Genomic DNA, 27,968 nt, shown 5'->3' with positions numbered 1-27,968 from the left:
TTGCTGTGAAGGGTAGATTCGTGTCCAGTGAGGGCGCTTTAAAGGGAACTAGTATGTATCGCGCCGACGCCGAAAACTCTATAAATTCAGTGTCGAGCTACGGCCCATGGAAGGGACGTCATCGATCGCAACATTAAACACGAGGTCCATGTCCTGTAAGTAACGAGACCCCTCTATTTTGTTTTATTCTATTTACTTTTAGGATGCGACAGCTGTTGCCTCCACCCCCGAAAGAATTTCCATGATTCCATGATGATTACTAGACATTTTATGCATTTATGACAGAAACGTGCACGTGCAAGCAGTCGACGAATTACAAAGATTTAAGGACATCAGTGTATTCATTTCAGCTTAATAAGATAATTAAAAGAAAAAAGAAATTTCTATTTGGCTCCTGTGTCTTGCAATCAATGCAAACATTTTTTACTTTGGTTAAAAGATCCGCAGTCTAATGATTAACCATAATCGAATAGATTCGCTACTTCTACGCCCATGTTGTAAATCGAACAATTTTATCAGTCCCTTGAAATTTGAATTTGAATGCACGCCGGGCTGAGCGTTCGTTGAGCGTCCACTCCATGAGTAATTGATTTCTTAATAAATAATTTACATACAAATTTGATTGCTATACGCTCCCTATAATTGTTGACAAGTCCTATTTTGTGAAAAAGGATAGGAATTATAGCGAGATAACAAATCGTATTAACTACCTGTATACTGTAACGACTTCTTTATCTCGTTTTATTCTATTTACTTTTAGTATACGCTTAGTATACTTTAGTATATACGCTTTACTATACGCTCCTTATAATTGTTAAAAATTCCCATTTTGTGAAAAAGGACTATACATGTAGCGGGAATTAGCGGGGTAACAAATCGTATCAACGACCTCTATACTGCAATAACGTTGAACTCAGAAACTACATTCGTCCTAAACTGCGAGCGAACGATTCCTTAATAAAATATCCGTAGAAACTGTACGATACATGTTTATATACATTGTTTATGTATATATACATTTCACTTCACTTCAGTACGTTTCAACCCGTTTCAGTTCCTTGCAACCCGCTTGGACACGCTCGAATCCGCTCCAACCAACTTTGAGACCATTCGGTCCCGCTCTATTCCGCTTCAGGCTATTCTCCGTTCTCATTATCTCCGCTCTAACATAAATCTTGTCCTACCTTAATTCTACACTGCTTAAGTAATACAAATTGGGTTTTCGTATATTCAAGAAAAATAATGTAGCTGTATAACTTTGGAAATGCAAATCAAATTGATCTTATTCAAACACATTAAAATACTTTGCTTATAATATCAGTCACAATAAATTCTGAACTTACTGAGTAAGTATAAAAATGAGTTGATGCTTTACGATCGTGTATAGTTTACCTCAGTCGAATAGTGTAAAAAAAGCTCTGAACATTGAATTAAATTTGACGTGAGTTTTATTAAAAAAACGTCATATGAAAGAAATTTAACATTACGACGAGTAACCAAATGTAAAAAAGTTTTAACAGCTTAATGTATAGAAGATAATATATATATACGAGAATAACAATGATTACTTTCGTATTCTTTGCTTAGATATGTTCAATATTATCATTAAAAATTAATAAAATTCTATTTATTAAACATTGAACATGCAAATATTACAATAACTCGATTCAGGCAACTCAGATAGATCTTCGTAATATATTATTTCATAATGAAATTCAACTGTTTACTGTCCATTCGTAAACACTTCCTTTCATAATGTTTAATGCCGATGAAATAGATTCATTATTCTTATTCTTATTCTTATTCTTCGAAATTCATTAAACATCTGTAAACGATATAATCATCTTACTCGAATTATTTCAAATCGAGATATATATTAAAGTGTTTTCACGTAAATACGTACTCATTATTTTTCACCTTCAAGTTGATAATGGTAACGACGCAAAGCAGATAAGCGTAATCTCTCTGTTTCCAAAGCCTGCTCTAATTCCAGTACACGAACCTGTGCTTCCATTTCTAGCCGTTTAGCTTGATGTAGACTTAGTCCGGTAAAGTCTAAATCATCTATAAAATATTCGAATATTAGTTTCCTATTTTGCATGTCTTTGATCGTTGTTTGTAAGATGTGAAATAATTACCATTTTCTTCCACAAGTTGACTACAATTTTTGGCAGTCGCTACGACGCTTCCAGTTGCCTGTGTCACGTCCCTCGATGCTTCAGAAAGGGCAGCCAAGTTACCGCTATTCCTGTTTGCTTTTACTCTGCTTGCAACTACCAACTGAGCTGTCGATGCAGCAATCCCTTGAGAAGCGACTACCAGCTGTTCAAATTTACCATTTCCAGCAACTACCTTATCCGCAGCTTCCCTGTACACACCGGTATATTTTGTAGTTCAATAATGCGCTATGGTAGATGATTTGTACGTACAATAATAGATTAGCACCCATTGCAACCGCCTTCGCTGCTGATATGAGTCCTTCGGACCATTGATGGTTCCGCTTGTAGAATTCTGTTGCAGACGCTGTACCCTAATATTAAAAACGGATTTTTATATTCCATCCATTTATACATAAAATAATTAGTAACAGATCTATACCTTTCCTTGTTCAACGATTTCTGCTTGCAGAAACCGAGACTTTTGTACTAACTTCCTAATACATTTCATCAGTTCTGTACAAGAGTCTAAAATTTTTCCGTTCACCGCTAATTTTAATCCTGAATCTGCAGCTCTGGATTTTTCCAACATGTCCTGAGTAGATATCATAAAATATGTTATTTATACACATATAAAAGTGATCTTTATGCAATTATGGCTTTTGAAAATTTTCAAAAAATGCTAGGAAATAAAATATGACAGAATTTAGTACAATTTTAATTTATTTCATATCTAAAAAGGCTACTACCACGGAAAATAAGATTCTATTTTAAATTCCACTTTCTTAAAATTCATCAACGGAAATTGATAATTGCATAAATATCCGCAGTCTAACAATAAATTACAATGTACCCGTATTCTGTTGGTAGCTTCTTCTATAGCTTTATCCATACTCAAAAGCTCCATTTCCACTAAACTACCTATAGCTTCGACGTTACCCTGGCCATTAGACAGCGTAGCAGCGAGTTCGCATATTTTCTTAAATTGTTGTCTTACTTCGTTGATTTGACCAACAGTCGTCGGTGACTTTTCTTTTATGTAACCGAACATTGTGAAAGATTTTACTCCTAATTGCTTGCATTCATCAGTCAATTCTAAAACAGGAGAAGAAATGAGAAGTATGATATTTTCGAAGCTTTCATCGGCTATAATTAGACTGCGGATCTTTATGCAAAATAAAAAATTTCTTCGTCTCTTACAAAATTCAGTACCATATAAAAATTTTTTCCTATATCTTGAACAATTATAATAAATTGAAAATAACATATGGATGTCCTTAAATCGTGTTAAAGTCGTTACTGTTTTAATTTTAAATCCATTTTTGTCATAAATGCATAAAATCCGCAATCTAGCTATAATCGTTGACCTAACTTACTGTCGCCCAACGCGATATCGATGGACGTGTTTGATGTGGATTTCGCATGGATTAAGAAAAGACCCAAAGTATAGGCAACATGTATTGCACTTTTAATGAGCATTTTTCCTTTCGTTGTGTCACACACGTAACCAGTATACGTGGAATCCAATCCATCTAACGATTTTACAATCGATTCCTCTAATCGTTCAAGGTACTGAGGTGTGCATGTTAAATCCGACATTGCCGGATTGTCTATAGCACTCAACGAATACTGTATTATATCTTCCGCTTCAGATATACAATTTACTGAAACAACAAGTGCACTTTTATACGTACAGCATCCAAAACATTTTTTCAACGAGGAATAGTTAACAGCACTTACACAATAACTCATACAACATAGTGTCTGCGTGCAGATTCATTTCATTGCGACAGCGTTCAGCCTCAACCTCTAAGTTTTCAATCTTTAAATCTAACTCTTCTTTCTGCGCTAATAAATCGTGTAGATCGCCCTCTAAACCCGTTTTTTCAGACGTTATAAAATCATTTTTGGCAATCAACACCTAAAATATTACATCTTTACCGGAACGAAATAAAAAGAAAACAGAAACGTAAACTTTTAATCAAGAGAAAGCTATTAACCGAGTTTTGAGCTTTCGCAGAATTCAGTTGTTGTTTCAGGTCATCCAAATCCTGTTGCGCTTCGACGATTTTTCGACCTTCTTGTTCGTTTATCGCTTGAGCCTGCATCAGCTCCTCGAGTCGACGTTCTGCGTCAGTAGTTCGTCGTTCTGATTGCACGTGTGACATTTTCAGTAATCCAAGTTGCTTATCCACGTCCGCCTTCTGTTTAACAAAAGATAATTCTTACTGAAATTTCCTCGAAATCGTTTGTTTTCTATATCAGTTACAATCTTTACCTTCCTAATTAAGCTGATATGTTCTTCTCTCAATTTCGCATACACATCCTTCAGTTTTTGGAACTTTTCTTCCAAAGTTTTATATTTTCCTAAAAAAAGGATCAAATGATCAATAGATAATAATAAAATGATAAAAATAAAATTTAACAACCTTCGCTCTCGTGGACTTTCACCATCATATCCGCTTTCTGCTTCAGAGAATCCTGATTAATCTGCTTCTCCTGTTCAATCTCATTGCACTAAAAATTTATAGAAAAAAAAATATGTTTACCATTGTCTTTTTCTAAATATCACATTAAATTTCTACCTTGGCAAGCAAACCAGATTCAAGCTGCGTCACTCGAGTCTGAAGTACTTCCACAATTTGTTGATGCTCGGTTAGTACACGATGCAGTTCTTGTCTTTGGCGACTATTTTCTTGATGTAAATGATCGATAAGACTTTCCCTAAAATATAAACGAATAATGCATAATTTTCCATTCTCACACCGAATCAGAATCATTTCAAAATTCCAAATAAGTTACCTTTCTGCTAATGTATCGGGAGAAATTGAACCGTTCCGTGTTGAATCGAGTTGGTCACCGGGTAATGAACTGGTGTCAGAAGTGTCGATGAGGCTATCTACAACCGCTTCGTTATCCAAAGGCTCTTCTGGCAATTCGACTCTTGGCGTAACGTATGATCGTAGTTCTGCTTGTATCAAGAAATTCGGCGGATTCTAAAATAATCAAATTATTTCTTTTTCTTCACTTTATTTTTAAGTTAAGATACTGCAAAGTTATTTAGCTTACTTCTGGTAGCGAGGGTATAGTTATGAGAGCTTTGAAATACTGTCTTTGTTTAACTGTATTGTAAAATTTCTTCAGTTCTTGAAACTGTTTCGAAAAACGGTCACGGTGACCAGCCAGGGTGTCAGCTGGCAAAGTGTTATGGAGCTTAAATAAAATTTTCACGCAATAATCGTATAATTGTGACGCGTCTAGGACACATGGTATGAGTGGAGCCAGTCGACATTGTCCACTGACGGTCATGGAATTCGATGGTGTGTTCATCAACGAAGTGGTAACTAAAAAACAAACGTATATAAAACCTTTCCTATAAATAACATGCATCCTACTACAGTAGTAGAACCACTGGAAAATTACTACAAACAAAATAGAGAAATATACAACGCTTAGCAGCGGTTTAAAATGTATTATATACCTGCACGTTGTAGGTTTAAAATATCATCCATGTAATCAAACATTTCAACCGACATCTGGAAACTGAAAAGAAAAGAAAGTTCATAAAATTGTATAAACTTCAGCAGTGAACTAAATAAAATATATGTAAGACAGATTTGTAGAAGATTATTCTTGAATCCTAAACATTGATTGAAACACTCTTACTAGACATTGATGTCATTTTCACCAATAGCTTCCAATTCTTCAGGTGTTACTTGAAGATTTCCAGGTATCCGTGGATTTCGCTTGTGGAAATCCAATTTGGTTATCAATAGTCTTATATACAATTGAATCAACTGGCCAAAGCCCTCTCGGAGGTGTTGCCATAGTTTCCCAATATCTTCTAGCTTTCCACGATACCGTTGAGAGTCTGGAATTACTTTTGGATGACCCTCGCGTAGTATTTTGTGTAAAACATGACAAAACTTCCACGCAACTATTTGATTCTCTTGCAAGGGTTGTCTTAACATGTACATCCAAAAGATCATTCCACTCTTTTCTTGATACGTACCAATAATAGCACCTATGTTTATATAAGGTATATACAGTAGAGTAAGTGATTTGTAATATACACAAAAAATAATCAACCATTATTAAATTATAACATATTCTGGCAAGTAAAATTAGAAAACTCTAAGAGATCCCAGCAGAAATTCCTTCGGAAGTAAAAATGTTTCATTGAGAAAGGATACTCCGCACATGTTTCTCCTTCACCGGTGTTTCCGTAGGGCTCACAGCCTTTCCGATACTGACACACTAAAAAAGGACAATGTTAATTGATTGTATGTCAAATCAATAAATACTGCAATTTCATAAGCTGTAACAGTTACCAGCTGATGGAGTTGTTTATCAGTGAGTGGGACAATAGTCGTCATGATAAAACCGTGTAGAAATCAGTGGTAGAAATCAAAGTCCGGAAGAATCTGAATACTGATGATCAGTCCATATGAAAATTCATTGTCCACCAATTCATCATTCGCTTCGAGATACCTTAAATGAGGGTAAACGACATGGTGACGTTGTTTCGTGGCATCTGAAATATATGTAACTATTCAGAACCGTCCACATAAAGCAAATGTATTTCGTTCAACGAAGTCTTATCTCTGAAGTATTATGTGAGAATTTCCATATTCAGCAAATCGGCTGTTGCTTAAAAGGTGTACAACGAACCCAAATGCAGCTCTAATAATTAGTACATTATTATTGTTACATTATTAGTACATTATTATTAGTAACAAAATTAATGTTTATCTCATTTTTTTTCTTGATTAGTTTATATAGATTTTAGTTTATGGTCTATTAAATATATATATAATTCAATTTTAAAATTGTCCGCATAATTAGCCAGAAAAAAGGTACTTATTAATGTTTACAATCGGCGAAAATTAAATACACTAAATATATTAAAAATTTTTTAAATATAATAATATATTAAAAAATAACATTCTTTATTTATTACGAATATATCGCCTACAATAACTACGAAGTAGTTAGATTTTTTAATACATTTCTAATCTAAATTCTATTAAAAATATATATTTAAAAATTTTACATAATTCACAAAATTTATACAGCTTCGCAGATCATAGTCTTTTGTTAATTTTATGATAACCGTGAGTGAAAACGGTTCGGAAATAGTGCGAGTAACTGTTACAATTGAACCAAATAACAAAGCACTTATCAAATGTGATAGAGACTGATAACGTTAGTACAGTAAAAATTTCTCAGTGATAAGAAAAGAATTGCAGTTAATAGCTATTAATATTTTTACAATATCAAAGAAGCGGGAAAAACGCATACAAAGTTTAAGTATTTCTTATAACTTCGATTTTATCACGCACGTGCTCGCAATTTCCACTGAAGTTAAAAAAAAATTGAAAGTTGTTCGAATACTTGAACGGTTCGAATTTAATCTATACATATATCAATGACGATACCACAATAGAATACAGATAACGCGGCAAAATTTCAGAAAATTCTTGATAATGCTGATTTTATATGAATAATGAATATTAGAAAGATCTAAATTATATACTTAAGTAGTTCTTCGTTGAAACGGATAAGGTTTTTTTTTTTTAAATATAGATATCGAAGAACAAAAAATATTTTCATATAATCTCCGCTATGTGAAACGGCAATTTCATATGCACGAACCAACCGAATACTTAATCCAAGTGTTCGATCTCGGAAGTCCAAATGATGGGTCTTTTATGTTCATTAACCCTCCGAGCGGTGTCACCGTACCGGCGCAGTTAACGATGCACCAGAAAGAGTGCCGTTTACGTTCATTCAGAAACTATCGCAACGGTTGCATTCGCGTATTTAGATGAATAGAGACGCATGCAGTTCGTTGTGCCACAAATCAAAGACCCGTAATACTATCGCAGGTTCAATGGAAACAAACACAATGACCGCAAGATAAAGAAACACGACCCTCGCGTGTATATACCGTTAGCGTAAACAAACAACAAATTTAGCTTGTTTTAGAACATATAAAAATAAACATAAGGGCATCGTTCCAGAGTAAAACCAGTTTTGATACAGATAATTATGAAATTATGAAGAAATTATATTAATTAACTCAAAAACGTCTTTTTGAGAGTTTTTCATTAATACCTCAAAACTAATGAAGACTCGCCATTGAAATTGTATATTCGGGTTTCTCATATTAGGAAATCATGAAGAAATCATATTAATGAACTCTTTTCATTAATATCTCAAAAACTAATAAAGATTCGCCATTGATATTGTATATTCGGGTTTCTCGTCCCCATCCCCACCCGTTCCCAAAATCTCAGCTCTTAACTTTGTGAAGGTCATACCGCACTACAGACATCATTTTTTTCGATAACATTGTATACAATCGCAAATAATCTCGTGATATGTATACGTACGTATGTATATGTATAAATTCGTTTTGTCTCGATCTGTCTGCTATAAAGTAATACATATACAGGTCACAGATAGACGCGACCGAACTCATGCAAATTAAATCCCGACCTTGACCATGGGGACACGATAATTCCATCGCGACTTTGATTTGTCAGAATCAGAAGATTGGAATAATGGGGATACGAAACGAATTGAAAATTAACCATTGAATCGTTCAAAAATTTGCTAATCGTAAAATGTGTAATTCTTAAAATAACATTGAATGTTCCTGTAATTAATACAATTTTATTTCTTTTCTAATCGAAAGAAAACTGGAGTAAGAAGTGGAGCAGAACAATTCGAACGGAATTTACAGCGACATTGTGAAACGAGGAGAATCGGAACGCATAAAAATATAGTCCTTTATATGGATAGCACATTCTGAATCATGCTGTTCAAGAACATATCTTTCACTAGTACCACATTTTCTAACTCTGTGTCACCGTATAACCACTATTCATAAGGTTAAAACAGCATAATATTTCAAATAATTGTAAATCTTTACTGTATACATTTTTTGGTTTCCGATTTTGAATTAAAAAGATATTTTCACATTTTACAAAACAATACAGCATAGTAAAGTGTATTTGAATTTTACAATTCACCACCACCGTCAACAAAACTCTCCGTCGTTCACGATAAAAACACATTTAGGTGCATAAAAGTAAAATGAACAGGGCTTCCTGTTAGCTGATGTCAGATTTTTCTAAGAACTATGTATACATATACAACTCGATAATACGAACAGTATAATCGTTGTCCGCTTAACATGACATTAGCGAGATTGTTAAAGATAAAAACTGACTATCGAAACTGCTACGATTATCGAGTACAGTATCACTATCAACAATTTCGAGATAATGATAAATACAATACCATAATAAACACATTCCCTAACCTATAAAAGGCATTAATAGAACGGTATACGGAAGAAAACGAGGTCAAGGACCGCATTTTCATCAAACGCGTTTAGTTTACACTATTTCAAATACCTCTGTACCCGAAAACGTTGACGAAAACTATTTAATAGTTTTACTGAAATAAGAGAATATAACCTTACGCCCATTTAAAAGGGTGTCTGCGTATGAAGATGATTATTTCACGGATACAGTGTACCGTTAAAAATTAGAAATGATAATACATACCAAAAGTTCTTCCCACAGCGAGTACATTAAATCCAGACCGCCTCTGGTTCGTTAGAAAACATGTAACTGCGTTAAACCCATTCCTCCGTCAATGCACAAATTGTTTCAGAAGATTACGTAGCATAGATCCGGCTAACGTATAAACGGGAACTTGATAAATACACACACGCGTATTACATTTCGTATATTCACTAAAATTCAATTTCGAAAAGTGCGGCAAATGATAGATGAATTTTTTCGTGGAGCTTTTCTTTCAATAAAGAATTCAATTGGTGATGTATCGATAAGCGACTGCACAAATCCAATGATACGATATCAGATACGACGGATAAAACGTTCAATGTAGAGATAAGAGGGATCGAGCAACGATTAGATGGTACTGTTAAATAACCAATCTAAAATTCGTAGATGAATACGAAAGAAATACGTGCTTCCCGTCCGCGGCTGTGATAGAATACAGTGAATCGCTTGGAATACTATAGCGATAGAAGTAGCGTGCATTCGGTATCAAGCCGCTATTTCGAGCGCTCTTCCAGTGGCGTAGCCGACTGTAGCCGACTCGTGAAACTTATTGGCCCGTAAACTCTGTGGTTGTCAGGAAAAACGCCGCATGTGACAATTTCAAAAAATTTCAGCTTGTGCTTCATAGTATAGGATTTACGTATTTACCAAAAAAAGTCATAAAAATAAATTCGAAAGGCTGAAAAAAATAATTATGGCAAAGCATTAGTGATAAAAAATTTAAACGGCAATGTCTCGAAAGTGAAATTATACATATATATAAAGTATATGTGAATGACATGCGACGTTCTTCCTGATAACCACAGAACTCTCTTTTAGAAGTTACATATCTACTTTTACATTCTACGCTAGCACTTGTTCTACAGCTCATTGTGTCCCATGTCTTTTGTTATCTCCTCTGCTTTTTTTTCTTTCATAATATGCCGTTATTGCCCCGTTGTTTTACGCGTTATTTCTGTGATCGCCAGGGAAACGCCACATGTGAAAATTTCAAAAAATTTTCAGTTTATGCATTAATTAAGCTTTATAGTATAGGATTTACGTATTTACCAGAGAAAAAGTCATGAAAATAAATTCGAAAGGCTCCGAAAAATAATATCTCGAAAGTGGAACTATATATTTATGTGACATGCGGCGCTCTTTCCGACAACCTGCGACAGATTTATCGTCTTCCGGCGCGACTATCACGCCTTTCTTCGCTAAGTTTGTTAAGATAAGAGAGAGAGAGAGAACAATGCACTTTCACTAAATTCTGTGGTTGCAAGGAAAAACGCCGCATGTCACAATTTCAAAAAATTCGAGTTTACGCATTAATTAATTGAGCTTTATAGTAAATTCTTCTAATGTTTTTACTGTTTTAAATTACACCTAGTCATTAGCGATGAAAACTTTAAACGGCAATATTTCGGAAGTGAAAATATTAATTCTTCTTAACAACTACAGAATTCACCGCCAAAATGCCTAGCATATCTTTAAAGTTTTTAAACTTTTTGAACTGCTCTTTTAGTATTTATAAAGTAGATACAGTTTCAGTCGTGTAAGAATCGGAGCTGGCTTAATTACCATATTTCAATATGTTAATAGAGAGCAAAACAGGTCTGCCAGATCATTTGTAATTATGCCGAATGTATTAAGAAAAATGTATTTTTCTCACAGACTTAAACACGACAACACGTATGCAAATACACGTACGTAACGAATTTTTTAATTGAAAAAATAAGTTCAAATCCAATTACTGATATACCCATATACATATATATATATTTTAATTTAAAAAATGAGTTATACATAATATTCGATAATAGTTCATAATAAATAATTGTCGATCGCACTTTAAGCCAGCGTATACATTTTAATTATGACACTATACAAGCGCTATAAATTGTTCTGTTCGATTTTCATATCCGTTTGATATTCAATCTACATACATTTGGCCTAGATCTTTAATATATCAATAAACTTGAACATTCGGTGAAAAATTAATTAGGTTTTTCTTTTGGTTATATGAAATGTAAATTACGTTTACATAGAACTATATTTTGTCAGCCAACTATCACTGTAATAAAGATAAAATACGCATAGTACATATACATTATATATCTTTGTTATCATCAAATCAGTTTCGTATTTCTATGAAAAATAAAAATATAAATGTATAATATAATTATCTTTGGATTTCTCAAATGGACAAAGTACTCTATTTATTCGATTGGTATTACTATTTATGGTTGCAATTATAATGTCACATATATTTATTGACTTAAATCAAGTTGATCGAGTAACTTATAAAAAGTTTTACATGTTGTAATAGAAAATATTCTATCAAAAATAACAATACCAATCCTGAATAAACAGTAAGATTTTCTGGTTAGATAGGCCTTGTAAGAAAATTGATTTATATGTTTTATATATTCGTCATTTCATACATTGATACATACACATACATGGTGTCACCTTAGGTAGTCAAGTGTAAATAATATTTTTGACAAATCGCTTTGATCCATATATTATCAATTATGATTCATTATTTAAAGTAAATTATATTCCAAAGATCAGTGCACAATACATACAATATACAATGTGAACAGATACAAAACATCGAATAAGAAGTACCTATCCTCTCCCGCTTTATCAATACCCAATGTTTAATCAATTGTGTGTCTCATTTCTCATATATTCTAAACGAACTTAAAGTTATTTCAGCTAGAAATAAATAAAAATGAAATGTAGTACTAACTTAAGAAAAATAAGATTTATTTTGTCTAATTAGCACATGTAAAATTACGGATTATTTGTATACGTATATATATATTTATATATTAAAAGAGTTCTATTTCACTAATGCAATAAAAGCAAATAATATCACTACGTTAATGTATGACAATCGATTACTTTTTTGTCTAGAATCAAAATGTACAAATCGTTTAACATATAATATTTAAAAATAATAAGCTAATGTCGTTGAGAGCCTTTGATAGTTAAAAAATTTATTGAGTTTTACGATTCAAGCAATGTGTAACACTTTACCTTATAATACACCTATTTAGTATGTGTATACATTGTTTTAAATAATAAGTACACCAATATTCACTTGTTACCTTACCATGCGACACGCGCAAAAGAAAAAATCATATGTAAATCAATTTGTTGAGAATAAAATGAGCAGCAAGGAGTAAAAAGATTAATTTAAATTGGAGAAGGATGAAGCGGTGGACAGGCAACCCCCAGACCCTAGCAACACCCACCACCTTGCGTGTTTCCTTGCCCACCAGTACCTGCTAAACCACCGGTACTTGTTGGGGAATGTTGTGGTCCGATTTTGATGCCGTTTGCCTATGCATATTTAAGATACGTTGGTAATAATTGCATGAAAATATCTGTGGTTGTCAGGAAGAATGTCACATGTCGCATACTTTCACTTTTGAGACATTGCTGTTTAAAGTTTTCATCACTAGTGCTTTGACATGGGACATTGGGTAAATTGCATTATTTTTTTGAGCCTTTCGAATTTGTTTTTATGACTTTTTAGAAATTGTGACATGCAGCGTTTTTTCTGACAACCACAGATATATCAATATTATTGCATGATACAAGGACTTTCGTTTTACCTCATTATTAATGTCAAAGACACCTTCTTGGATTTTTTCATAAATAACTTTTGCCGTATTGATAAATGCTTCTTCTACATTAGCAGCCGTCTTTGCACTGGTTTCCATAAAAACAAGTCCGTGTTCCCTTGCGAATGCTTCGCCTTCTTCTCTCTTGACTTCTCGCTTATTTTCCAGATCACTTTTATTACCGATTAACATGATCACCATATTTGAATTCGAATGTTGACGCGCATCTTCTAACCAGGTTGTCAGGTGGTTAAATGTTTCCCTTCGTGTAATATCATATACTAATAAAGCTCCCGCTGCTCCACGGTAGTACGACCGTGTAATGGAACGAAATGCTTCTTGACCTGCCTGTAAGTTGAATAATCTTATTAATGATTACTTCCTTTCACGAGATTACTTCGATCTTTACCTCGAGCAGTTGAATCAAAAGAAAGAAAGCATTGAAATTTTGTTTAGGACTATGTAAATAGTTACTTTTTACGATTAAAATTAACATTAATATATTCGTTACTGCATCGAATCAATGATTTTAATATTTTCTTAAGAACACTATTATCTCGTAAGTTGTCTAGGCGTATTGTATGATGAATTAATAATTACAGTATCCCAAATTTGGAGCTTGATCTGCTTTCCATCAATCATAATCATTCGAGCACCAAACTCAACGCCTATTGTTAAGTCGTGTACTGGCTGAAATCTCTTGTCCGTAAATTGAAGGAGAAGACATGACTTGCCAACCCCTAATTAAGAAATTAGGTAATGTTTTTATGATATTATTTCAATCATAAGTAAAATTAATATTACAGAGTAACTATTAATTACGTTAACAATATATTTTTCATAATATTAAACATATATATATATTTCGAAAACAAATACCTAATAATATAAAGATTGACATTGAAAGACACATTAAATGTCTGCTTATGCTAGTCTGGTCAAACAATACTTGAAGTTAAGAAAAAGTTCAAGGATGAACAACATTGATGTTCTGAATAATGATGGTAAACAACATAATAATAATGTCTTGGTACTAATATTTACAAAATGTTTCTCATTAGTATTTTGAATTATTCATATTTTTAATAATGTAATATTCATTCTATAATGAGATCTCCTGGGAGAAATCTGTTAACATAAATAAAATCAACACAAAAATTTGTTCTAATTGCCAGAGTTGTAAAAAAGAGATCGTATAATGATGGAACAATTCATCGAGAGATACATGATTTTTATTGGTAAACGTCGTCGTAACGTTTACAGATTGAAAGAGTAATAATTATTTTATAATCTGCTGATGAATAGCATTATCATGCAGAGAAACGAAAACAATGGGTCCTGTCACGGTCGACGTAGTAGAGAACGTTTAGGCACCACTTTCACAACGTTTACTTTGAAATTGAATATCACGCATTTACCTGTATCTCCAATGATGATGTATTTAAAAAGATACGCGTACGACATTTTGAAAAATCACGCAGCTATCAAAGATATTTATACGAACTGCAATTATATTAGAAAACAGAACTGCACTTTTTTGACCGTCTTATCTCTTCTGCTTCAGCATGACGTCACTAAATCGCTTCGGCAATCGTCGGGATATTTCGTGTTATTCCTAATCAGTCCGGGTTTCCGATATCGCGCTGCTGTCGCTTCAGTCATTGATATGTTTCACGAAGATTGGCTACGTTCCAAATTCATGACATTTTTAGTTTCAAAACGATGTAACAGTTTTTTGTAAACATTTTCTATTCAATCATTCAATCAACGTTGATCAACGTGCTGTTTATGTCTCAACCATGAAATATATCAGAGGCGAAACAAATTTCTCTAATCTTTGATGTTCGTGCCTCTAAATGGGACGACCATTGGACGACCTTGACAGCCTACGTACAGCCAGCGTTGCCACTTTTCTGATATGATTAGATAAAAGAAGGTGAAAGAAGGAGAATTTTATTCTTAGAATTCTAATTTTGTTTCTTTCTGTTACATGTCATTGTGTTATCTTGTTTCTTTTTTTCGTTCTACGCTATCTTGTTACTTTACATCTCGAGCCCTGAAAAGTAATCATGAAACTACACCGCGGTAAACATTTTTGCAAGAAGGAAAAAATTATTTCAAATGATCTCAGTACAACATTTCTGGGACACTCTGCATAACAAAATATCTTGATGAATTAATTTTTCTCTGTTTCTGAAATTTACCAAGTTTCTGGCTTATCGCAATTTGTTGATTTTGAATCGAAAGCGCACTTTCGCCGTCCACGATGCACGATATAACAAAGAACTTCCTTGTAAGTGTACTGAACAGTGTACTGAAGTGTACCGTGATCGATGCCATTTTACCTTTTCGACACAAATCCGTCTAGCGGCTGTTCAGAATACTAATGTAATATTAATCAGAGAGGATAGAGGATACTCTGTAAGCAAATATTAATAATATATCATTCATTATCACGAAAGTAATAGAGACCACGGGAATGAATTGAAAAAATATCTAACGAAGCATTTACATTAATAAACCAAAAAAATACAATTACTTTAAGTGTCACACAATATATTGACTTTTCATAAAACCTTACATAAATTGAATCTCAATACTATTCATATTTATTTAAAAAACCATGAAAATCATGGCTATTGCAAGGAAATAAAACGCAATGAAGAAAAATGTTCTTCGAGATGATATGATGCGGTAAAGAATATTGTCGACCAATGAAATCTTTTTCCAACGAATTAACTGTCCAATGAGCATGTAGAAATGAGCTCTGGTGGTAAGTAAAAGTAGTAAACAAGTGTATGGTGCGAATCGAGCTATCGTCGACGTCGAAGCTGTCAAACATGGCGAGAATGTCGATCTCGAGTTCTGGTCAAAAATGTGAATAGAGGTGTCGGGTTGTGGTGAGATTCGTGAATCTCGGGTGTTCTCGTCGTCGGCAGAGGCCGGCGAGAGATGCGATCGAGAGTTAGACTGTCAGGCCGAAAGTGAATGTGCCGAGTGAACGGCCCCGGCAGTTTTGCGGCCGGGATTAATGTAAGGGCATGCCAATTCGGGAACTATGGGTGCTCAACAGACTAAAGAGAGAATCGTTCCTGCCGGCTCTACTGCGCGACAGATGCGCAAACAGCCGCGAAACCTTAAGGAATCGCGGCTAGTTGGCTCCAATATATTTACCGAGCACAGCGGTAACTTCCTTTCCTTATTTCTCGTCCTACTCTTTCGCTTTTTATCTTCTGTTTCTTTCTCGCTTCCGCCCATTTTTCTCTTCTCTTTCTCTCGTATGTACTTTCTTTCCTTCTCGCTCTGTTTCTTGCCTAGTCTCGTTCTCTATCTTTCTCACTCTTTCTCTCTCTTATTCACTCGTATATGTTGCTTATTTTAAAACAGATATATGGAATATAAAAAATTATCAATTATTTAAAGGTCATGGTAAATTGAAAAAAATTGACCAGCCAAAAATAATCGCTTGGTTATGTAATTAATTTACACATACGCCTATGTGTGTATGTATATGATATATCCTTATTAAATTAATGATCGGTTGTTAACGTTTAATTGTTTCAGGAAAAAATACCAATTTAATTGGAAACTAGTTTCTCACTTTTGTAGTTCATTCACTTCTTATACTAATTTTTTTTTCCTCTTAGTTGTTACTGCTGTTTTAAATGTAATTGCTTTTGTTTGCAAATAGAAATTAGGTTTTTGTTCTACGCGATGCATAGACATTCTTTCCTTATTAGTAGACTGTGGATCTATATGCAAAATAAAAATGTTCAGCAGCAATTGTGGGCAGCAGGAGTTAAATACAAATTCATTTCATCCCCTAATAGTTCTTTACATTTTTTTACATGTATATGATATCCTTATTAAATTAATAATTGATTGTTAATATTTAATTGTTGCAGGAAAGAATACCAATTTCATTGGAAATTAGTTTCTCACTCTTGTAGCTCGTTCACTTCTTATACCAATTTATTTTTTTCCTCTTAGTTGTTACTGCTATTTTAAATGAAGCTTTTGCTCTACACAATACATTGACAAGTATTCTTTATTTATTAGTAGACTACGGATCTTTATGCAAAATAAAAATGTTCAGCAGCATGTTTATCCCCTAATAGTTTTTTACATCTGAAAACAACATAACATTATTTTTAGATTTTTCTAATTTTTCACTGTTTTATATTTCACCTAGCCAATTTCTTTATAAATGCATAAAAATCTGCCGTCTACTTATTAGTATTTTAATGAAGTATCATTTTATATGTTAAGATATATGAACAATGAATAGAATAATAAAAAAACATTACATTTGTTTAAATAATGTTGCGCAGAAGCTCTTTTGCAAAGCAGACCGCTACCTCACATTCCGGCATTACCAGATGGTGATCCTCCAAGCGGTTCCGGCATTCAGCCAATCTCACAGCAAGTAAATATTCAACAACACACTGGTGTTCCTTCAACAGGGCTTTTGGAAGCTGCGAACAGGTCAATTCTTTATTATCATTATTGTTTCTATATCTGATTTTATTACTGTCTCCTAGTATTTCATAAATATATCGAGTACATTGTATATCATTGCTTGCAATTCATATTCGTGTATTATCAAATATTTTCTTTAATGGTACAAAAGCGAGGACATTGCATTAATTATATTTTGAAATATATATATATGTGTATAATTGTAAATATATGATCAACAAATAAAACATAATTCCGTATGTGTAGGAAATAAGTTTGAAAATGTTCGATTTGTAGATGGACTAGCAAGGAAAATCTATTAGCTCAAGAGGAGGATGATCCGCAGTTGTTTGTTGCTCTCTATGATTTTCAAGCAGGTGGAGAAAACCAACTTAGTCTTAAGAAAGGTAATTGCTTGTGATAAAATCATGTGTAAACGATAAAATAACAGATCCTTATTTATTCAAGTTTTTTACAATATGTTTTTTTGGTGTAAAAGAACACATTTTCATATTAAAAAATGTTCAACCATACATATCTGAATGTAGGAGAACAAGTCCGTATTCTGAGTTACAATAAGAGTGGCGAATGGTGCGAAGCTCATTCAAGTACTGGTCAAGTGGGTTGGGTTCCCTCAAACTATGTCACTCCAGTAAATTCTCTGGAAAAGCATTCTTGGTATCATGGAAGAATATCCAGGAATGCTGCAGAGTATTTGTTAAGTTCTGGAATAAATGGAAGCTTTTTGGTTCGTGAATCAGAAAGTAGTCCAGGTCAACGTAGTATTTCGTTGCGATATGAGGGTAGAGTTTATCATTATAGGATTAACGAAGACAGTGAAGGAAAGGTACAGTACTTTCCGCTACATGAATATATCTGAATTACGTGTAAACATGATGTGAAGAGGTATAATTGTTTTTAGATGTTTGTCACTACTGAAAGCAAATTTAATACTCTAGCAGAACTTGTACATCATCATTCGATGCTTGCTGATGGTTTAATCACACAATTACTTTATCCTGCACCAAAGCACAATAAACCCACTGTTTTCCCACTTAGTCCGGGTATGTTGAAAATTATAAAACATTTATCAATCTTACACAATAGAGATATTTATTAATGTTATGTTACATTACAGAACCAGATGAATGGGAAATCAATAGAACAGATATAGTCATGAGACATAAATTAGGAGGGGGACAATATGGAGATGTCTATGAAGCAGTGTGGAAGAGGTACAACATGACTGTTGCAGTAAAGACTTTAAAGGTCAGGTTCGCTTATTCTTATTACTTTATATAAAGTTTACTATCTTTCAGTTCTGGCAAAATTTCTATGTACATTGTAGGAGGATACAATGGCTTTAAAAGATTTCTTAGAGGAGGCTGCGATCATGAAGGAGATGAAGCACAGAAATTTAGTTCAGTTAATAGGTGTATGTACTCGGGAGCCGCCTTTTTACATCATTACTGAATTTATGAGTAAGGGGAATCTGTTAGACTATTTACGGAACGAGAGCAAGCATCAAATCAACGCAGTAGTTCTGATGCACATGGCAACGCAAATCGCCAGCGGAATGAGTTACCTAGAAAGCAGAAATTTCATTCACAGGTACAATTTTTTAAATTCTCACACAGCACGAAGTAAAAATCTCTGTTTTTAAAGAAAAAATTGTTATGTTTGAAAGTAACTTTTGACTTGGCATTAATACAAACTTTGTTACAACAAAAATATATTTGGTTAATTAGGAGAAATATTTGAAAAATCGTATTGTTCTCTTCTTGTAACTTCGCAACTTCCGAAACAGAGATCTAGCTGCTCGAAACTGCTTAGTGGGTGAGAATCATCTAGTGAAGGTCGCTGACTTCGGTTTGGCCCGGTTGATGAGAGATGATACCTACACTGCTCATGCTGGGGCAAAATTCCCTATAAAGTGGACTGCTCCGGAAGGATTAGCATATAATAAATTCTCCACAAAGGTGATGTAATATTTTTGTCATTTTCAATAGATCTGTACTTTACTATGATTAATATAATTTTAAAATAATATAAATGTAATATATGTAATATAAAATAATATAATAATTAAAATAATTTTAACAATCGACAATCATATTACAGTCTGATGTATGGGCTTTTGGAATCTTGTTATGGGAAATAGCAACATATGGTATGTCTCCGTATCCTGGTGTTGATTTAACGGATGTATATCATATGTTGGAGAAAGGATACAGAATGGAATGTCCTCCCGGATGTCCACCAAAAGTTTATGAACTAATGCGTCAATGCTGGCAGTGGGCAGCTGCTGACCGGCCGACTTTTAAAGAAATTCATCACTCTCTGGAAAACATGTTCCAAGAATCTAGTATTACCGAAGGTAAAATAACTGTACTATATGATAATATACAGAGTAAAGGAACAACATGTTTTTAATGTTTTGTGAAATTTATATTATTACAGAAGTTGAAAAGCAGCTTCAAGGTGGAGGAGAAATACCCTTATTATCATACAAGAAATCTCAAACTGGTAGTACTGGAAATATCCACGGGCTTGTTCTTGTCTCTGAACCATTACCTTCTTCAGGTACACATGTAGGAAATTTGTAGAATATTATTATTTTATAATTAGACTGCGGATCTCTTTATGTATTTATGTGACTTTTGAAAATTAAAAAAAAATTCTAGAATATAAAATTTGATAGAATTTAGTAAGATTTTCATTTGTTTTGGATCTACAAAGACTGTACCCATTAAAAATAGGATTTTATTTCATGCCACTTTCTTAAAATTTGTCCATAAGAAATTAAAAATTGCATAAACAACATGGTCTATTTATAATTATAGTTTACGGCATTGTCTATTTTGAACAACTAATTCTTTGAATCTTTAATCTGATAATAATCCATCTAATAATTTGTTACAGAAACTACTAGTTCCGTAACAAAACTGAGCACATTCACAGGTGGTCTGACGAGTAAGAACAACAGCAGCATGGTTCAGATGAGGCGTTCCACGAATAAAAAGGGAAAGCAAGCTCCAGCTCCGCCTAAAAGAACCAGGTACACTATATTTCTTTTTACAGTGCAACGAATGTAATCGATAAACTGCGGAACTTTATGCAAAATAAAAATTGTTTGCATCAATTGCAAGAAGTAGAGACCAAATTGGATGTTATTTCTTCCGTAATGATTTTAATAGAGGAAAAATATTATCTCATATATATTGACATCATCAATTTTTTAAATTTTCCAATAATTTTGAATTTCATCTACTCAATTTTGCTATAAATGTATAAAGATCCGCAGTCTAGTAACCGAGATTTCACACATTGATACGACAACATACTTGGGTAACAGCTTGCTGTCGTCGTGCAGTTCGTTCCGCGATTCTGCGTATCAGGAGCAAGATATTCAAAATACTGAGTCGAACACCATGATACTTGACGACGCCACGGATCTAAATGGTATTGATAAGATACTCGAAGGTATTTTCATTCTACTTTAATCGAGCGTACTGATACGTGCACGTACTGCTTCAGTTTCCTACCGTAAGCTCTGAACCCAGCTTGATGCTCGATTTCTTCCGCATCTACATATATCTTTCTCTCTATACTGACACGTATTGGATTCAAATCGGACAGCAAATTAGAAAAATCATAAGACTAAATTTGTGATTTAGGTACTCTTTCGTTATTTATTCTCTTACTAATTTACGTTAATAAACCGATAAACAATTCCACGAAGATTACTAAAGCACTAATATAGAAAACAAAGACTTGTTTTTAGTTGTCATGAGACACATTATTTACATTTCATTATTCGAGCTTACGGAGCATGTTCGCTCTCAGCGAAAGGACTCTAAGCAGAAAGAGAATATGTACCGGTACGGTTTGTTGTTAAATGGGAACTCAGGTATTGCGAGAGATCTCGCTACAATGGCTCAAGGAACGATTGCTGCAGGAGGCTGCGAAATCGAGGAGGATGGAGAGGGTTCTCAGGGCACGGCGGAACCGAACTTCATGTCTCAACCTTCGACGTCTCCGGAACCTATACCTGGACTGGCTTGTTCCCAAAAACAGATCAAATCGAGACCTTATTCATCGAAGGAACCGTTACCACCGAAGGTATGTTTCTAAACGCAATCTTTACAGTGGCGCTTTATTAAAATAATATGTAAATATTATCTCATAGGTGGTACAAGTTGGAGCTTTAGAAGTTCAGAACGTAAAACGAGCCATTAATCGTTACGGTACATTACCGAAGGGTGCTAGAATTGGCGCATTTCTTGAGTCGATTCGTCAAAGCAGCATGCCGTCGAATCAAGAATCTACTTCGATAACTTCAGCGATGACACCTAGTTCGGTGGAGCAACACGATGCTTCTATCGACAGCTCGCAGCACAGGTCGCTTTCACCTCGTCAAAGTAATCTAAGAAGTCAGCCTCAAATGACTCGCAGCAATTCTTCAAGCGGTGTTGTCAATACTTACCAGCCTCCGAATTCTCCACGCGGTCGAGTTGTTGCCGTGAGAAAAAACAATCAGTCGGACGGTGTTGGTCTAAGAACTTTTCGGGTCTCGGGTAACTCTAACTTCCGTACTGCAAGTCCGTCGAGGTCTGTTCAACCGTCGTTAGCCGATTTAGAATTTCCACCTCCACCAGCCGATCTACCACCTCCTCCGGACGAAGCTTTTTCCACTTCGGAACAGGTGGATCTTCCACCGCCAATTTCTTGCACAGAGATTTCTCAAGTGAGAAGTTCCCCTCTCTCTATACGAAAGGCAAAGAGTACAGACTGGCGGACGAAGGAGGAAGACAACGAACAACAAGAAGATAGAAACGATGTTAGCAACGCAGAGCCATCTGTTAAAGAAGCCAGTTCGAGATTCGGAGTTAATCTGAGACGCAGAGAAACTCAGGATAACGTACCTAGAACATCTGATAATAAAAGAACGGGATTTAAATCAAGAATAGAAACGATCGAACCAGCTGCACCGCCGGAAGAAGCACCGCCTCCACCACCACCTCCACCACCACCGATTGCTATGAATACACCCTCTGATAGTTTTGAACGTAAACCTGGCATGAAAGAGATGCTAGAACTGAAATTGATTAATGAAATTAAACAGAGTGCAGAGACGAAACATGGAACTACTGCAAAGAAACCTGGTATCACTAGCAGTACTCCATCTGCACCCTTGGATCCAGCGTCGCAGTTACTTTCGGAACTCTGTGCTAGTTTTAATATGGATTCTGGTCAGAGGTAGTTAAAGTTAAAAGGTTTTGTTTTATAGTACATTTAATTACAGAGGATTATTACTTTAAGCTTTTTCATTAATTAGGTATTATACACTTAAGTATTTATTTGTAGTAATGATTGTGTTCAAATTTGTGGATTTAATATTACTTTATTTTTCATTATCACGCTAGACACGCCCAAAATGAATATGCTGTGTCAACTTTAAAAACCAACGAGGCAACACAAGATCAACAACAACAACAAACACACAACATTTACAAGGATTCGTCAGTGTCGTCTCCTGTCACTGAATCTATACTGTCCAGTGGAAATGTTGGATTTAAATTGAAAAGGGTGGACAAGCGGAACAATCCACAAAAAGAAGAGACTCTCGATGGACAAATAATTGATTTCAAGGCTAGACTGCGAAAAGTCGAAAACACTGAGAAAGAGAAATCTGCGGAGGACAGAAGTAACCTTACCGAGCAGTCTTCAGAATCGGAAGAGCAACAAGATGACAAGCGTAGAAGTACTGGCAGTATTAGTAGTTTGAAAAAGCTTTGGGAAAACAAGGAATCCTGTGATAGCCAGCCTCACAGTCCAAAGCTTAGTGTCCGAGGAGGCAGTAGTAAATCAGAGATGCTTGACCAGACCGAAGACTCACCGGAAGATCACAGCGGAGCTTCGACTCGTAGTCAGAGGTACAAACTTTTCTTTACTTTCGCATTATATATTACTAGACAGCGGATTTAATGTATTTATGACAAAAATGAGCAGTATAATATGAAACACTAAAAACATTAGACGGATTTAAAGATACTGTCACGTTGTTTTCTTTCTTAAATTTCTATTTCACTCAAGTATGTTCTAATTCATGTAGAAAATTTTTATTTTGTATAAAGATCCGCTGTCTATATAGTACATAACATTATAAGGGTGAACCACGAATGGTGACCAGTAAAAATTACTCTGTTATTATTAGTCCGATCGAAAATGGTTTTATCAGGTATAGTATGTTTTCAAGAGAGCTTTCACGTGATTATAGCAAATTTTTAGTAAAACAAAATTAAAACAGGGAATGTTTGCAATTTTTTTGCAATTTCTTTATGCTATGATACTTACCGAATTTTCTTTGGAATCCTCTAACAAATAGGCGTAAAAAATTATAGGTGTATTTGCAAAAAATCGAAGGTGACCTCGAAAAATCATGCTATCCTGATAAAAACATTTCTAATCAGACTGCTATTAACAGAGTAATCTCTACTGGACACGATTCGTGGTTCACCCTGTATATGTTTGCGAATAAGTGCGGTAAATGGTATGTTAAATTGACATTCGTTTATAGTTCTGGTAGCAAAAGCGATACTAGATTATGGCCACCGCCTGAACCAGAGAAACCCGTGGTGCCAGCAAAACCGCTAAAACCTCTCTGCTCTTCGGCAAAGCATTTCTCTTCGATATACGCAACACCGAATTGCGCGAAGCCTCAGCACACGGAAGACGATTTAAGCAAGCAGAACACAGATTCAAGAACTGCTAAACAAGCTGTATTGGAGCTTTCGACGTTGATCGAAAGCAGCGTACTAAATTTGAAAAGCAATTCGACGATAGTAATGACCAGCTGGCTTCAACTGTCTGATAAGGTAGGGCTGTTGCACGGTATGTGCACAAACCTTGCCGACAGTGGCATTGCACCACATGCCCGGTTTCAATTCCGCGAGCTTCTAGCTAGGTTAGAACTTCAGGCACGGCAGCTTCGCGCTGCAGGTACACGAAATGTCGCAGAGAATACGAGACTCCTCACCGACTTGCAGAACACGATAAAAGATGTAGTGAACGCCGTGCAAAGATAAACCAGGGAGATTGACAGCCGTTTTTCTTCATCTATCTCCACCGTTATTCTCGTCCTAATTTTTTTCACTTAGTACAGTTTTGGAATGTTCACGTGCCCTAGATTTCAGTCGGACATGTTTTACAGATTTCTTTGAAAAGAATCGTTTACTTTGTATTTTTCCTTCTCGTGCTGAGTATTATTATACTTCCTTGAAGTTTGTTATCCCATTTTGTTTGGGATTCTATTAGCATGTTTCCAATTGTGTCGAACTGTGTTTGTTCGTTTGCAATATTTTTCCCTGGAGATGACTCGATCGAAGTCTGAATTATGATTACGGAGAGCACACAGAAACCCAGAGGATGCTTTAATGCAAGGCCTCTAGCCGAAACACGGCCTCAGTTAAGATATCGGTTTGATGGAAAAGTAATAAAAGAAGAAAAGAGAGTCTGACGAATACAATACTAAATTATCGAAGAAAAATATATATTCGAATTTTCCATCGATACAATTTCTTATTATAGACTGCGATTAGTCATTTTCGTTCGAGTTTAGAAATATTGTTAGTGTTCGGTTGATATCAATGAAAGAGAGGACCGTATAGCGCGCAAAATGTAATTCACACTGATATTTTCTATGATTAAGTTTCGTGATGATCGAACAAAACGAGTTACTTACTGAAAAGTGACACGAGAGCGTTGACGTACGATAAAATAAAAAGGATCAAACGTGCTGGTTCCTTAAATTCTTTTAACAATAGTTTTAAACTTGTAGTAAAAGGACGAGCAATCGCAGTTCATAAAAAAAAGAATAGGTAATACATATATGTAGTATGGATAAATAGCAAGATATACTTTTTGTATACTGAAACACATTGATTTCTTTCGGAATTCACGTTATTACTTTTACGTCGATCCAATATTTAGTCTGCATAAACGAAAAAAGTTGTACGTGAATTATACACTCGTCCGCTATATGATAAATGTGGTGATTTATATAGTTGTCGAGTAAAAAAACGTCTCGGTGTTCTTTCATCGAACTTTCTTGCGCCGTGCTTCGTAATATCGTACGCAAAAGTCTTAGGCTAGATTATAAATGATAAGTGCGAAACTTTTAAGCGAGTAAAACCATTTTAATGCGTGAGAGGATGTAACAATTTTTGTATTTGTATAGAAATAAGTCGAATAACAGGTATGCTTAAACAGTACAGTAAAACCTCGATCGTGCAAACTAATCAGAAGAATATCGTCAAGTTGACGAACTTCTCGATTAATCAAACGCAACCATTCAATTTCATTCATAATTCATATTTTATTCGCAAATCGATCTTCATGCTGTATTATAAAAGAGTAGGTTATTTTATTACTCGCAATCGAGAGTTATTAATTTTACTATTTTGACGCAGTAACTGTACTGAGCACGCATCACCTTCGAATCTTCTTGAATTGTATTAGAACATATTGAAGTAAAATATTTAATACTCGTCAACGTTAATGCAATCGTCGTAATACGATCCAATTCGTATTTGAGTAATCGAAAGTTCGATCAAACATTTGAATAATCAAAAAATTGAATTTATTATACGGTCGAATAAAGTCGAAGTTCTACTGTACATTCACACATATAAATCAGCGGGTGTAATTAATCAAGTTCTCAAACATTTTAATTTTGTCTACGACATCGCGTAGACATTCTTCCAGAAAACGCTGATGGAAAACATGACTCCGGATACTTCTTGAAGAATCTTGAAAAAATGATTTTATTATTTATATTCTTGTCGTTCTCACTTTCAGTGCATTTATTAATTTTTAAAAAATGAACAATTTGAATTTCTTGCATGATCTCGGTTAAGTATCGACAAATCAAAATCAATGAATCTGATTGTATTATTATTAGCATTTATGTATAATATCTAGCATTTCCAGCCATTAGCGTAATAAGTATAGTTTTTTAACTTTGTTATTTATAGTCTTCCATAGATAGATTCCGGAGTCTGAATTTGTTTTATTCCACCACGTAAAAGTAAGAAATACGCAACGATAATGAAATGTCACTCTATTCGCAAGTCAAGCTGTTTTTCCTTATACATACCACTGCCTACGTTATGGCTACTAGAATACATCGATCGACAACGTTAATTATGCGAACCGGACATTTTCCTCTTTTCGGTCCGATTACTCAATTTCTGTTGCATCGTTTGTACCTGTGATACACCGATCGACTTATCTGTTATCTTCAAAGAAAAAGAGAGGGAGAAAGAGAGGGAGAGAGAGAGGATGGAAAGAAAAGAAAAAATCTGAGCGATCGTATGAACGAATCTTTGTGAGATGAGAATTCTTAGGTGTATAGATTTTTAAGTGGGATTTTAATCAATTTCTAGTTAGCCCCGAGTATAGTACTAGATTGAATATTACCTGTAAATACGTAATCATTTTTTAAGAAATCACACATAAATATCGTATAATTTAATATTATTTTTTAAAAACTATTCCTGATTCTTATCGAATGATTCTTATAGAATCGTGTATTGCAAAGACTGTTTTATCTGTTATAGGCAGACAACTAACTGTGAATCTTTTAATCTATAAAGTGTATGTTGTATGTAACTTTAAAATTTTTGTTCAATTATTTTAAGACTACTTACAAGAATAAATTATAATGGTATTAATATATATGGATAAAAATACAGAGTGTGTGATTTCTTAAGAATTTAAGTAATACGGGCAATATTTATAAAAATTTTATTAAGAAATAATTGTGAACTATAAATTGATAGATGTTTCATTGAAAACGCTTTATACCTAGAATTTCTCGGAATTTGATTAATCAGTGGATGTTTAAGTTGATGAGCCATCAAAGGATATGAAATCGATGTTTTATACAATATGTATCATAGTAACACATTTATGTCTTAAGTATTTATATCTATATTTATTTTTAGTTCTTTCTCGTGTAAAGTTATTCCTAAATGATCGACCAACGTACTGATTCACTAATACGAAAATTTTAATATCGCTTTATACATTGATATAAGATCGACGATAGAAATAAAAAGAAATATTGAATCAAATAG

General features: G+C 34.3%; 3 protein-coding genes across 7 annotated transcripts; 1 reads left to right on the top strand and 2 right to left on the bottom strand.

The window, feature by feature from the left end:
* Window positions 1-1,599: 1,599 nt before the first annotated feature.
* Hip1 (Huntingtin interacting protein 1) lies at window positions 1,600-12,000 on the bottom strand. Of its 2 annotated transcripts, none has more exons than XM_076424419.1 (19): window positions 9,734-12,000; window positions 6,488-6,690; window positions 6,350-6,413; window positions 5,823-6,180; window positions 5,638-5,699; window positions 5,226-5,500; window positions 4,959-5,152; window positions 4,742-4,880; window positions 4,586-4,673; window positions 4,435-4,523; window positions 4,157-4,360; window positions 3,897-4,077; window positions 3,533-3,820; window positions 3,010-3,251; window positions 2,599-2,751; window positions 2,430-2,530; window positions 2,139-2,368; window positions 1,904-2,064; window positions 1,600-1,825 (listed from the first exon to the last, which is right to left on the bottom strand). In XM_076424419.1, the coding sequence occupies exons 2-18, from the start codon at window positions 6,530-6,532 to the stop codon at window positions 1,907-1,909; spliced, it is 2,871 nt and encodes a 956-aa protein (XP_076280534.1). In that variant the 5' UTR covers window positions 6,533-6,690; window positions 9,734-12,000; the 3' UTR covers window positions 1,600-1,825; window positions 1,904-1,906. The 2 variants fall into 2 exon arrangements, with proteins under 2 accessions (XP_076280534.1, XP_076280535.1); XM_076424420.1 differs by having other exon boundaries at window positions 6,488-6,647.
* A 144-nt stretch (window positions 12,001-12,144) lies between these two features.
* Window positions 12,145-14,952, bottom strand: Rab2 (RAS oncogene family member Rab2). The gene is made up of 4 exons (XM_076424433.1): window positions 14,790-14,952; window positions 13,972-14,111; window positions 13,363-13,719; window positions 12,145-13,087 (listed from the first exon to the last, which is right to left on the bottom strand). The coding sequence occupies exons 1-4, from the start codon at window positions 14,833-14,835 to the stop codon at window positions 12,986-12,988; spliced, it is 645 nt and encodes a 214-aa protein (XP_076280548.1). The 5' UTR covers window positions 14,836-14,952; the 3' UTR covers window positions 12,145-12,985.
* Window positions 14,953-16,166: 1,214 nt separating this feature from the next.
* Window positions 16,167-27,939, top strand: Abl (tyrosine-protein kinase Abl). Of its 4 annotated transcripts, none has more exons than XM_076424417.1 (16): window positions 16,167-16,556; window positions 17,703-17,856; window positions 18,127-18,236; window positions 18,378-18,676; window positions 18,752-18,893; window positions 18,968-19,098; window positions 19,178-19,440; window positions 19,637-19,808; window positions 19,951-20,206; window positions 20,290-20,412; window positions 20,752-20,887; window positions 21,185-21,291; window positions 21,788-21,951; window positions 22,019-23,088; window positions 23,256-23,765; window positions 24,410-27,939. In XM_076424417.1, exons 1-16 carry the CDS (start codon window positions 16,430-16,432, stop codon window positions 24,915-24,917), a joined length of 4,272 nt encoding a protein of 1,423 aa, XP_076280532.1. In that variant the 5' UTR covers window positions 16,167-16,429; the 3' UTR covers window positions 24,918-27,939. The 4 variants fall into 4 exon arrangements, with proteins under 4 accessions (XP_076280532.1, XP_076280530.1, XP_076280531.1 ...); XM_076424415.1 differs by having other exon boundaries at window positions 21,740-21,951; XM_076424416.1 differs by having other exon boundaries at window positions 21,185-21,312.
* The last annotated feature ends 29 nt before the right edge of the window (window positions 27,940-27,968 follow it).

The sequence above is a fragment of the Lasioglossum baleicum genome, chromosome 5 (assembly GCF_051020765.1).
Source record: "Lasioglossum baleicum chromosome 5, iyLasBale1, whole genome shotgun sequence".
Classification (NCBI taxonomy): Eukaryota; Metazoa; Arthropoda; class Insecta; order Hymenoptera; family Halictidae; genus Lasioglossum; species Lasioglossum baleicum.
The sequence above is the reverse complement of the archived record's forward strand: the minus strand, read 5'-3'. Positions and strand labels throughout refer to the sequence as shown.

Excerpts from the sequence above, each read along its gene's own strand:
- Hip1 (XM_076424419.1), bottom strand. The coding sequence starts at position 6,532 with ATGACGACTATTGTCCCACTCACTGATAAACAACTCCATCAGCTG. Across the intron at positions 6,181-6,349 it reads GAAGGAGAAACATGTGCGGA|GTGCTATTATTGGTACGTAT; the intron begins GTATCCTTTCTC and ends ATATAAACATAG. Across the intron at positions 4,361-4,434 it reads ATATCAGCTTAATTAGGAAG|AAGGCGGACGTGGATAAGCA; the intron begins GTAAAGATTGTA and ends TTTGTTAAACAG.
- Rab2 (XM_076424433.1), bottom strand. The coding sequence starts at position 14,835 with ATGTCGTACGCGTATCTTTTTAAATACATCATCATTGGAGATACAG. Across the intron at positions 14,112-14,789 it reads CATCATCATTGGAGATACAG|GGGTTGGCAAGTCATGTCTT; the intron begins GTAAATGCGTGA and ends TTTCTTAATTAG. Across the intron at positions 13,720-13,971 it reads AGCTCCAAATTTGGGATACT|GCAGGTCAAGAAGCATTTCG; the intron begins GTAATTATTAAT and ends TTCAACTTACAG.
- Abl (XM_076424414.1), top strand. The coding sequence starts at position 16,430 with ATGGGTGCTCAACAGACTAAAGAGAGAATCGTTCCTGCCGGCTCTACT. Across the intron at positions 18,894-18,967 it reads TGTTTTCCCACTTAGTCCGG|AACCAGATGAATGGGAAATC; the intron begins GTATGTTGAAAA and ends GTTACATTACAG. Across the intron at positions 19,441-19,636 it reads AGCAGAAATTTCATTCACAG|AGATCTAGCTGCTCGAAACT; the intron begins GTACAATTTTTT and ends CTTCCGAAACAG.